Consider the following 11,893-nt stretch of genomic DNA (forward strand, 5'->3'; position numbering starts at 1 on the left):
TTACTACCAGTAGACTATTTTTTAAAAATTTATTAAAAAAAAAAAAAGGGTGCGGCTGGATTCGAGGGTTTGGGTTGGGGGATGGGTGAAATGTGTTAGTAAATGGAAGTAAAAAGGGTAAAACAAAAATCCGCGGCTTGGCTTGCGTCTCTCACAAAATTACGGCTCTTAACCTATGTTTTGTGGATATTTACGGTTTGTCCCACTTGCCCACGTGTCAGCCTCTCAGCTTCCCCTCCTGTTCCATGTTCAAAGTTGCGGTCTTGAGACCTGAGTTAAGAAAAAGGAACAAAATTCCCGATATACCCCACAATAAATTAATACCCTTTGGTTGATTTGATCAACAGTCTTCGTCGTCTTCTGCATGTCTGTGGTATCGGAAAAAACTTGGACGACCAGATTATTATAATTAATCACAGTGTTAATTATGTTAATATATCAAGAGCGTGCCGCGTTGCATGCTGGTCGGACATTCGCCATGGATTTCTGACTCATTCAATTTCTAACGCGTCACCCAATTCAATTCAAAGTCTCATCCACGACAAAGACAAGGTCAATCAGTCAGAATAATATTATTTCTTATTAAATACAAGACTGGAAGTGTTGTATTTTATATAATTCCTTACGATGATGTTAAGAAGGGCTGCATTGATTGGTTGTACAATTACAAGCGGAAATCTATGGTCTTTGTTGGGATTTTCAGCAAAGGTACCAACTTGGCCTGCGGTTAAGGTGTCTTCATCAACAGGTAACCATGCTAATTTCACTTCAATAGAAGAAAAACTTTCTTGTCGAAAACTCGGTAAACATTTCCCAGTTACTAGGAATTGTCTTCATTAGCTTTGCATCTTCATTAGATGGAGCATGATCATGTGGAAAGTGTTTGTCTTGTTGCAGCTGGGTATAGTATCAGATACAGAGCCATGTCAGCATCTGCGAATGCAACGCCTGTGAATGTAATTGCTGAAAATGAAGAACAAGTTCAAGAATTTAAACAGCTTAATGCGGTCAACGATAGGTATGGCGGAGTAATTGTTGAAATGAGTGAGCCGATGGACCCTGCAGCCTTTGCTTCGATTCTTAGAGCTTCAATTGCACAGTGGCGTCGCCAGGTTTTCTTCTTACTCTACTTTTTTCTGCCAATGCCATTTAATGTTTGTACTGCCAAGTCCGGAGTTTCTGCCACAGCCCACAGAAAGCGTCCGCCATAGCACTTACCTCATGAATCTTGATGCCTTTGTTTATACTACCATTCTCTTTCATTGTTAGTCTCACTGGTCCTTTCCTTCCTTCTTATCATGTCAACTGTTGCATTTATTGCATGCTTATAACGAAATGAGATGCTCGATTGATTACTACCTTCTGTTTTATATGGTTTGATGTCCTTCCAATGGTAAAAATCCTTTCTGATTTGTCATTTCTGCAAAATCACACCTCGGCTTACAGCCAGTACACATCATTCTACAACTTGAATTTTTTTGCTTCTCGGCATATATGGTTCCTTATCATGTGCACTTTTGTCTCTCATACTGTTCTCTGTTTCTAGTGAATCATACAAGAATATGTTTTGCAGGGTAAAAAGGGTGTTTGGATCAAATTACCTATTCAGCATGTCAATCTTGTTGAAGCTGCTGTCAAGGTGATTTATTGTCTTTTAGAACCTAATCAAGCTGATTTCTAGAAAGCTCTGTTGAATGCTAACTTGGTAGTTGCCAGTTTTATTTTTTCTTCCATTCATCCCTGGAATATGCTTCTGTTAACATTGTATTGCTGCTCAGGAAGGATTTTGGTTTCACCATGCTGAGCCAAATTACTTGATGCTTGCTTATTGGATTCCTGAAGGTACACATACTCTTCCAGCAAATGCCTCACACCGGGTAGGCGTTGGCGCATTTGTCATGAATGAAAAGAGAGAGGTACTTCCCTGTAGCTTGCCATTTTAATTGCGGCTTCTAAACTTCGATAAGTAGATAGGGAATTTGCATAAGATATATCACTGTGACCGTTTTTACTTGTACACATTCATACCAAAATTAGCATAATTGTATTTGCACAGTACTTTTAGTTCAAAGGGAAAGAAAAAAATGTCATTTATTTTTCTTTAATGATTCACTGCTTATCACCAAAAGTCTTCTTTGGAAGAGAAAAAGAGTTCGTAAACCATCAACTTTTTGATTAAGTGTGCTCCAAAATTGTGCTAATCTTTTTTTAAAAACAATAATAACAATAACAAAAACTCTTCTTTCTTACTTTGATATGCATTGTTGGTTGAGTAATTAATTGCAGTATAGATGGCAACAGAGTATACATAGATTTACTGGTGTCCCCTTGCTCAGTCATGTTGGAGATGGTTCGTATGATGTTATATATGCCCAAACCAGCCTGCAATTTTCTATGCATGGTATATGTTGATGCATGAGCGGGGGAAGGCATCCCTGGCCCTTCCTTTACTCCTCTACTTTCTCATATGTATTTCTGAGATTAGCAGCTGGGTTCCCCCCTCCTTTCTGTACTATCTATCACCATCTTCAATATTTAACTAAGTTTAATGCTGGAGCTGCTACTAATTCTTTCTTGCATACTCACTCTAACTGTCTCTCTCTTTCTCTGAGATGTGCTTATTGAGAAAAAGCTGTATTATTCATTCTGCTGTTGGACTTCAATCAAGGTTATTATCCTCAAATTTTTGGGTTTGCACATCTCAATCCCAGGTTTTAGTGGTGCAAGAGAACACCGGACGATTTCGGGGTACAGGTGTGTGGAAGTTCCCTACAGGAGTTGTGAATGAGGTAAGTGCATCAGGAGATTCTAGATATAATACTATGGGATGTATTTACCCTGCTTAAACAAATTCATCTCCAGGGTGAAGATCTCTGCACAGCTGTAGTTAGAGAAGTGAAAGAAGAGACAGCAGTAAGTAACAGTTATTCAATTTATATATACATGTAATACAAATTATTGCACCTTATCAACCTGAGAAGGTGTATTATATTTATAAATGATTTGAAACATTTTGGGTCTTTTTGCTGATTCAGATTGACACAAAATTTATTGAAGTACTAGCGTTCAGGTATGAAATCTGTGTAAGCATTGCTGCTTAAAACCAAAACAGAAGCATGTGCTCTTCCCGTTTAGGTTGAAAGTGACCTTTCTAAATTATACTTAGGTAGTTTCTCCTTTGTATGACATGAATGCTTCACTGAGGTCCCTAGGGAAATCATGTCTCTCATATGTTTGTAATAACACTTTTAAGGAGCACAAGTAAACAATATCCACTTCCTGCACCACAGTAGCTTGGTATGCAGTTCCATTTGAAATAGCATTTCTGTGATTCGATATTCCTCACAAATCCTGACTGACTACTTCACAAATCGGAGATCAATTGAGAAACTAACTCCTATCAGCCAACTAAATGAATTTTTTCTTTCTCTTGGTAGCAAGTGATTCTTGTTCACTCCCTTTGCTTCCATTATTTACAGACAAAGCCACAAGTCATTCTTTGAAAAGTCAGATATATTCTTCATGTGCCTGATGGAGCCACTTTCTTTTGAAATCCAGAAGCAGGAATCTGAGATAGAGGCAGCTCAGGTAATTCGCAGTCACAGCGAGAACAATGAAGTTAAAACTTGAAAGTTTTTTCCTTTTCCCCTTAACAAATGAAAAAGATATAATTAATGTTGAGTTATAAGTATATGCGGTTCATCTCAACCACTTTAGGTTTGATTTTATATATTCTTTGGTTAGTACTTTTTGAACAACTTGTTAAACTATGAACAAAATTAAGAAAAGTCTGATGGATTATACAGGTGAATAGTCCACATTTGATAAAACCTCTCACAGTTATTTCTAACTTTCTGCAGTGGATGCCATTTGAAGAATATGCAGCGCAGCCATTTGTCCAGACAAATGAGCTTTCAAAATATATTGTTGACATATGCAAAGCAAAGGAAGCTAGAAAATATTCTGGGTTTGTTCCCGTGCCTACCTCGTCACCATTCTCGGATGAGAAGAACTACATGTACTTCAACTATCGTGACCTCAATGGCCAGTAATTTCTGATAATGGCTCCTAAAATTATACATGGGCAACGATTCAACTTCTAAAATTCATAAATACATTCTTTATTTGTACGACCATAATGCTCCTCTGTCAGGTTCTTCCTCTTTATATTATTCCCCTCCTGCTATACAGCTAAGTGAATTATTCATTCAAAGTCTAATGTTACTTCTTTCAAAGGCAAAGCTGTGATAAATTAATGTTACCATTAGTTCAAGAATTTATGTCTTGTTTGTTTCTGGAATTTGATTGATGATGTTTGCAAATTAAGCTTTTGGTTTATGATCCCCTTATCATACTAGATATATTTTGGATTTTTATTTAGTAGTTGTTGCTGCTTGTTAGCAAATATGAGATTAGAATTACTTTTGTTTGTTTATAGCCATGCTTCTGTTCTTTTCACAATGAAGGTATGGAAGACATTGTGAACAAATTTTAAGAGCCTTTCCTTTCATGTTTGTAAATCAAATTGCAATAAGTATGTTACATGTTTATTTGCAGCTTTTTTCCTTGCATATGTACATTTTGTTATAATATGTTATATTTGTTTAAGGTGATCTCAAGGATAAACAGAGAAACATGAATGGAGTATGATGCTTATTGGTAGATGCTTATACCGACTCATTTAACATTTTGGGTAGATATGTTAACTAGACTGAGTTAACAGTTGTTTTGAGTTAACACTTAGTACCCGTTTAGTCTGATTTATATTTAGCTTATTTACTGTTTAAAAGTAGAAGTTGAGCCAAACAGAATTTCATAAAAAGCTCTTAAAAAAATAACTTTTTTTTAAAAATAAAATCTGAAAAAAAAGTGCTTTAAAAAAAACTCCAATTAAGAGCTTTCTCTTCTCTTCTTTTTTTTTTTAAAAAAAACACATAAGCTTATTAGGAGAGTTATTTTTTTTCAAAAAAATCTTCTCTCTCAAAAAAATACTCTTCCCTTTCTCCCTATCAATCTCCCTCTCTTCTCTCTCTTTTTTTCGCAAATCAGGGGTTTTTTATTTTTACAAAAATTAAAAAAAAAACAAAAACAAAAAAATCAGAACTACATTAAGGTATTATTTTCTTTTTTTTTTTTATTTTATTTATTTTTATCATTATTTTATTTTATTGAGTTTTGGAAACTCTCTTTATTATTTGATATTTCTCAATTTATTGTTTGATATGTGTGATATTTATTTGTTCTTAATTTTATAAAAATAAAATTTATCAAACAGTTTTAACTTAATTTTAAAAATTATTATTCTTTATAAGAGCTTTATAATAGCTTTTAAGCTAAAAAAAATTAAGTCAAACATGCTTTTAATAGTTTTTTTTGTAAAGAAATTTTGTAGGTATATTGAGTAGACTGGGTTAACAGTAGTTTTTATTTGTAAAGAAATTGTGTAGATATTAATCCGCAGACCTTAATACGCTCCATTTTGTGTAGAAAAAGGCCCAAGGGTGAGGGACCCTTAAGATCAATCCTATCCATTTGATATGGTGCCATTACAATTTTTTAAGAGTTTTTTTAGAGAACAGCTTTTAACACTTAAATTGTTTCTTCTCTCTTTAATATATACCTGTCGAATCATGTTGCATAATATTAACTTAATCAAAAAGCATTCATGGGATAAGCGGCAGGATCATAAAAAACTAGATCAATCAAGTAAGGGATAATAGGCAGTCTTAGCTAAAAACTCTTTGAGGGCTTACAAAATTAATTTGGTAGCTCAACTCTCAAGCTCTGTAATGCTTGGTCTCTTCCTTACCATGCATATCAAGTGGCATAAACATTATGTCTATGGCCTGGTATGGAGCATAACAGAATTTTGTCTGTATATGGCCTGGTATGGAAATCATGTTTCTCATATGTTTGTAATAACACTTTTAACGAGCACAAGCAAACAATGCCCACTTCCAGCACAGCCATTAGTCCAGACAAATGAGTTTTCAGAGTACATTGTTGACATATGCAAAGCAGAGGAAGATAGAAAATAGAAAAGATTCTCGGATGAGAAGAACTACATGTACTTCAATCATCGTGACCTCAATGGCCGGTAATTCCTGGTTATGGTTCCTAAAATTATACATGGGCAGGGATTCAACTTGTAAATTCATAAATACATTCTTTATTTGCACGGGCATAACGCTGCTCTGTCAGGTTCTTCCTCTTTATATTATTCCTGCCATACGGCTGAGTGAATTATTCATTCAATGTCTAATGTTACTTCTTTTGAAAGCCAAGCTGTAATAAATTAATGTTACCATTACTTCAAGAATTTACGTCTTGTTTGTTTCTGGAATTTGATTAAAGATGTTTGCAAATTACGCTTTTGTGATGGGCTATGTATAAGAATATTGAAAGCAAGATTACTTTAAGTTCTTGCAATTCATTTCATTTTGTTATCCATAAATTGTCATTTATGCTTCATTCTGATTGCAACTTAGTGTTAAAACTGTTAAGGGTTCAGTTAGCATCCCGACATAAGTGGTTTGCTTTAAGTTTGGTGTTCCTCTCCAACCTTATTATATGATTAATTTGGTCCTCGAATAATCCAACCACTGGGGTGGGGCATGGCTAATTGGCTAGGCGTGTTAGTTTACTTCTGGCTTTTCCCACTTTCTATTGAAATTGAAGTTTGAGTCTACAGTCTGCACCCTCTGATGCTGTAGTCTTGTTAGTTTACTTCTAGCTTTTCCAACTTTCTATTCAATGTAAATGAAGTAACTGCTGCTTGCTATTCAACGTGAGCCAAAAACTAATTCAAAATGAAGTATCAATAATAAAGACACTTGGCCCATGCAGGTCTCGAACCAACTGAGCTAACAGGCCTATTTGCTACATCAAGCAGGGCTCCAGGTGACATGGCTTAAGAAGAAGAAAGAGAGCGCTATGGACTATGGAATTGGGGTCTGAGTGAGCAACTAAGCATGGTAGCCACACCGCTTCACAGTTCAATTGAATTCTATTTGTTTTGTGTTCCACACGAATATGTGTGCATGCCATGCATGCACCTATATATCCTTTCTAATGGAAAGGGATTCTTTGTCAGATCTCAGATGTAATGTAATAATAAGTAGAAAGCAAGAGCTAGCTAGCATTCTTGATTCAGCATGAGTACTCAATTTTGTCATGTTTCCCTCAATTGTTTTAATACATTTGGATTAACTTGCAGCCACCACCATATCTCATATATATTGCAACTTATGATAGATCAAGGCTGCTGTCCACCAAGCATATATAACGAGCCCGAGAGACACAGGCCAGTACCATCAGGTTTGCATTGTTTTCTTCTACTTCTTCTCTTTCCACTCCCCCGCAACAAATCAAATGTGAAAAACATATATTAAAATCAGCAATAGGACTATATTTCCCATGAGACATGAGATGAAAGGAGTTGATACAAAATTCCAACCATTCATGGATGTGGAATTCATGTGAGCTCCATGCAAATATCTGATACAGCATACACCTTGAATGGCTACAACTAAGGAAGTGCAAAATTATAACAAAAGCAATTACAGATGAAATGTACTCGAGACAAAGCAACAGATTAGTTCCCAGAGTTAGCTGACCTGACTAGTGGTCAGCATTTAGAGTCAACTAAATGGATAGGCGCGTGGAGAAAAGTAGCAGCAAAATGAAAACAAATCCAGGGAGAAAGACATATTTAAATCTGAGAGGTGGATATTATATCCACAGATCATGGTAGGATGAGCTCTCAGTCTCTTTCCCAGCAGCTTGTTTGGATTTTTAAGCAGACAGAGACAAATAACCAAAAAATATTGAGGAACAGATTACTTGGCTGCCACAAAATTAGGACAGAAGACCAACGTTATCCATTCCATCCAAAACCAACAAAACTTTTTGTTCCAACGATCTTACCTTCCATATCACAGACTCAAATGTGCAGTACCAATCACTAAACATGGGGATGACCAACCCCAAAGAATAAAACTATACAGCATAGTAATACAAGACTTGAATTTAACTATAACTGCATTGAATTTATGGGATAACTGTACATGGTATATAAATGTAATGTTCAAGTAGTTGATATTAGTGTGTGTGTATATATATATATATATGTTATATATTTTCTCCTTCTCCAAGTCCACAAAAGTGAAAGGGAATAATCTATCTCCACACATATTCTCTCCAATCAAAGGCATGAAAAACACTAGGAAAAGTTTGGAATGAAATCATGCATGAGTAAAAGAGATATGAACAAACTGCTGCGAATTAGCAGTGCTTAATTAATCTACCTAGGCCTGCCGGAGGAGGCTCCACTGCCAGTGCCAGATCCATACATATGGGATTGATGATGATGATGCCCCATCAACATCATGGTTGACTGCATCCCACCATACATGGCAGGTCCAGCAAAAGCACCCCCAGCGGCAGCGTTAGTGCTGTCATCAGCGGAAGAGCCATCTCTCTGATCAGTCGGTTGCCTTCCAAGGGCCGTCCTCTCTCCCTCCATCTCCCTGAACTTGTGCAGATAAACCTTCAAAGGCTCGACATAGTCCTCAAAGCCTAGCGTGGTCATGGCCCACAAAAGATCGTCCCCGTTGATGGTCTTCCTCTTCTCTCTCTGGCACTTATCGGAGGCTTCCCCGGTGATGAAGCTGATGAACTCGGAGACACACTCTTGCACAGTCTCTTTAGCATCCTTGGAGATCTTGGCGTTGGCTGGCAAGGCTTTCTTCATGATCCTGCTCACGTTAGCTATGGGCAAAAACCTATCTTGCTCTCTTGGTGATAACTCGTTGTTTGCATTACTGTTGTTGTGCCCTCCTGAGTCGTTGTCCGAGTCAGCCATCAATACAGATAATCAGATCAGATGGTTTTCTGTTATTACCAAGTAGTCGTAGTAGTATCTTACACTCCTGTTGGCAATTGCTGCTGCGTTTGACTTAATCTGAAGGTAGCTAAGCCTAAGCTATAGGGATTAGCTTGGCCAGAAAAGGGGAGCTAAACTGCGTTTGCCTAAGACGTTCCTCTTCAACCCCAGTCTTCTTCGATGGAGATGGGTGGACTGGAACCGACTGCAGGTGAATTTCAGAGGGAATCCGGTCAGCCCTCAGCGGCGGAGAAAATGAGTGAATGCTGTTATTGTTACTACTAGACTCGTACTACTGTTTTTCCTAGCAATAATACTAGTATAAGATTCATAATAAATAAATGTTTCTCACTTGGGTCTTATATAGTCCATTGAGGTAGACACGAGGATGATTTTGGACCGTTTGTTTCTCGATAATATCTTACCACGTGGATAGTCGCTAGCCCTTCGATGCATCTTAATTAGGCTTTGGAGTTTTGCAGGACCCGATGGTTCGGCTGGTCGCGTGTGAGTTGATTATTTTCTGCTCACAGCATTAATCGGATGGTATGCGGTGTTTATATTTATAATTTAAATTTTTTTTCTTATTCTTTTAATACGAGATTTCATGATATTTTTTGTTACGTGAATTCCTTCGTGGAGTCATCTTATCTACTCCACTCATTATATTTAGTGTGACATTAAAATTGAGTTCGAATTGAATAAATATCATTTTTAGTACAAAATTATTATTATTTTTTTAAAAAATGAGTGTGATAAAATACACAAAATTCAGTTTCATAGGTCTCTATACTTATCGAATTTGAGAATACGTAACTGTTCAATGACAATTGGGACTGAAGCACGTGGAGTAACTCTCGAATCAACATAGAATGCATCCAGCTCCAACTGTAACTCTAACTCAATCAGTACCTGAAAGAAACAAAAAAACATAGAGGCAGTAATTTCAGAAAAAGAAAACCAAAAATGGAAGCGTCTGCAGCACTGCCGTGAAGTCGCGTGGGGCTTAAAATGAAATATGATGATGCTACTGCTCAACGACCTTATCTCGTCACCCTTACGATTTGATGATGACGCCGAAAGTGATAGACGCCTTGGTGGTGAGGGGCAGGAAAGGGATCGTGATCATCATCTAATCAACCCATATTCATTGAAATCGGGGGGTCAATCGGCCAACCAGCGGATCCGCTGGCATGGCACGGGTCAACGCAAACAGGACTGCACTTACTTGCCCACATTAAACGGTCATGATCCCCGCGTGGACTGCAGCTCCACCTTAATCGCCACGTTGCAGTTCGATGATAGTGGACTGGGCCCACTTCAAGGTGCTTTCGTTCTTATTGGACCTGATTTCGAGATCCATCAGCAACCTTTCTATTTTTGGGTTGCCCGACCTTGGCCCTTGAAATATTAAGTGGGCTCATTCATCTGTAATTTTAAGAGCCCATTTTTTGAAATAAAAATAAATATAAATATAAACGAAGCATAGCAATCAGGTGGTCCAATAAGAATTGAAATAAAAATTAATGGCAAAATGACTCGGGCAGGCTGTCTTTATCCAACCAATATTATCTGAACCCATATAAAGCTATAATTATAAGGTTGTGATATCTCACATGATTATAAGTCATATTCATAGGTTACTTTAGATCCTTTACAAGGCAGAACCCTTTTGATATTCCAATTACTATATTCTTAATAGTGCCCAACACATCAAGAAATCGGTTCTCTCTTATCCGACTTAACAGAATATTAATTAATAAATCTTAATTTTTGTTATTATATTGTACGCATATATATGTGTACATATATATATAAAGAGAGAGAGTTTGGTCAACCATGTATAAACTAAAGTAATCTACAAACTTAGCACAAAATAGCTAACATGATATGGAAGCTTCAAGGAGTCATGTAATAGATCATCTTCAACGGTAGTTTTTATTTACTTTGGAGTTAGAACTTAAGGGATTTGAGGTATGGGGTATGCTTCAAAAGGGTAATAGAAAATTGACAAGCAATCTTTCAGTTTTGGGATAATAATAAGTATCATCTGTTTTTATGCTTGGCAAATGGCAATGGCACAGATTCATCCCAGTCTGCTTCAAGCAGATGATATGTCAGGTTATCAACTCCATCAGTTTCCCCAACCCCACTTACACGAGTGCCACGTGCGACTACTTTTCGTCTTGTAGCAACCTTGGGGCATGTGAGAATAGATTAGCGACCCATAAGCTGAATAATTAGAATTAGCAGCTTCATTTTGTATAAGGTTTTAAGAAAAATTCGAACAGGAAATTGTAGATGGGGGATGGTTGGGGCAGCCTTGAAAATGGTAGTAAAGGAGGGAGGGAGGCAGCTTGTTCTCCTCGGCCAAGCTGATTTCTTGTTTTAGCTTAAAAACTGTTTCAAAAGAATACGCAGAGGACTGGAGTAGGCAACCAACCAACATTTAACTTCCCTCCTTTACCAACTTCCCCGCTTCTGCCATGTACACCTTTTGCACCAATCCATCTTTTTGCCCTGACGTTTGCTCCGCCCGCTTCTTCTTTACGTGACCAAAGCAACCTTGCTTTTATCTTCCCGTCTTTTCAAACATTTAAATTTAAGATATCATATGAATAACGGCATATAATATTAACATTTATAAATTTAAGATCATTTTCTTACTTATCTTATACATGATTTTGTAAGATTTTCTCATATCTAAATCCATGACGCACACTATTTATTTTACTTATTGAAATACTTGATATGATATCATGAATTGAATTTAGATTAGACTCAATACTATTTAGATTATTATCTTCTTTTTATAAAATTAATTTATTAAGATATACAAGGTTTACATTTATAAATTCAATTTGACGTGAAATTTCATAAAATATATAAATAGATTCTACTATTTTTGTAAAAAAGATTTTAATTGGAATTACATACTACTTTAATTAAGTTACCCAACATTGTTTAATTATTAATTTCACTCTCCTAATCCAATGTGTAATTTATATA

At 36.5% G+C, this 11,893-nt stretch overlaps 2 protein-coding genes across 3 annotated transcripts; one reads left to right on the plus strand and one right to left on the minus strand.

Moving 5' to 3' along the window:
* The first annotated feature begins 11 nt into the window (after positions 1-11).
* NUDT2 (nudix hydrolase homolog 2) lies at positions 12-4,241 on the plus strand. The gene is made up of 9 exons (XM_021438976.2): positions 12-748; positions 898-1,112; positions 1,574-1,639; positions 1,779-1,916; positions 2,712-2,789; positions 2,863-2,913; positions 3,036-3,070; positions 3,480-3,588; positions 3,861-4,241. The coding sequence occupies exons 1-9, from the start codon at positions 628-630 to the stop codon at positions 4,050-4,052; spliced, it is 1,005 nt and encodes a 334-aa protein (XP_021294651.1). The 5' UTR covers positions 12-627; the 3' UTR covers positions 4,053-4,241.
* Positions 4,242-7,925: 3,684 nt separating this feature from the next.
* On the minus strand, positions 7,926-9,198 carry NF-YB2 (nuclear factor Y, subunit B2). Of its 2 annotated transcripts, XM_021438542.2 has the most exons (2): positions 8,903-9,198; positions 7,926-8,838 (listed from the first exon to the last, which is right to left on the minus strand). In XM_021438542.2, exon 2 carries the CDS (start codon positions 8,750-8,752, stop codon positions 8,303-8,305), a length of 450 nt encoding a protein of 149 aa, XP_021294217.1. In that variant the 5' UTR covers positions 8,753-8,838; positions 8,903-9,198; the 3' UTR covers positions 7,926-8,302. The 2 variants fall into 2 exon arrangements, with proteins under 2 accessions (XP_021294217.1, XP_021294218.1); XM_021438543.2 differs by having other exon boundaries at positions 7,929-9,198.
* Positions 9,199-11,893: the final 2,695 nt, after the last annotated feature.

Source organism: Theobroma umbraticum, unplaced genomic scaffold (assembly GCF_002168275.2).
Source record: "Theobroma umbraticum cultivar Fairchild unplaced genomic scaffold, ASM216827v3 scaffold_204.0, whole genome shotgun sequence".
NCBI lineage: Eukaryota > Viridiplantae > Streptophyta > Magnoliopsida > Malvales > Malvaceae > Theobroma > Theobroma umbraticum.

Excerpts from the sequence above, each read along its gene's own strand:
- NUDT2 (XM_021438976.2), top strand. The coding sequence starts at position 628 with ATGATGTTAAGAAGGGCTGCATTGATTGGTTGTACAATTACAAGCGGA. Across the intron at positions 1,113-1,573 it reads TTGCACAGTGGCGTCGCCAG|GGTAAAAAGGGTGTTTGGAT; the intron begins GTTTTCTTCTTA and ends TATGTTTTGCAG. Across the intron at positions 1,917-2,711 it reads TCATGAATGAAAAGAGAGAG|GTTTTAGTGGTGCAAGAGAA; the intron begins GTACTTCCCTGT and ends TCTCAATCCCAG.
- NF-YB2 (XM_021438543.2), bottom strand. The coding sequence starts at position 8,863 with ATGGCTGACTCGGACAACGACTCAGGAGGGCACAACAACAGTAATGCA.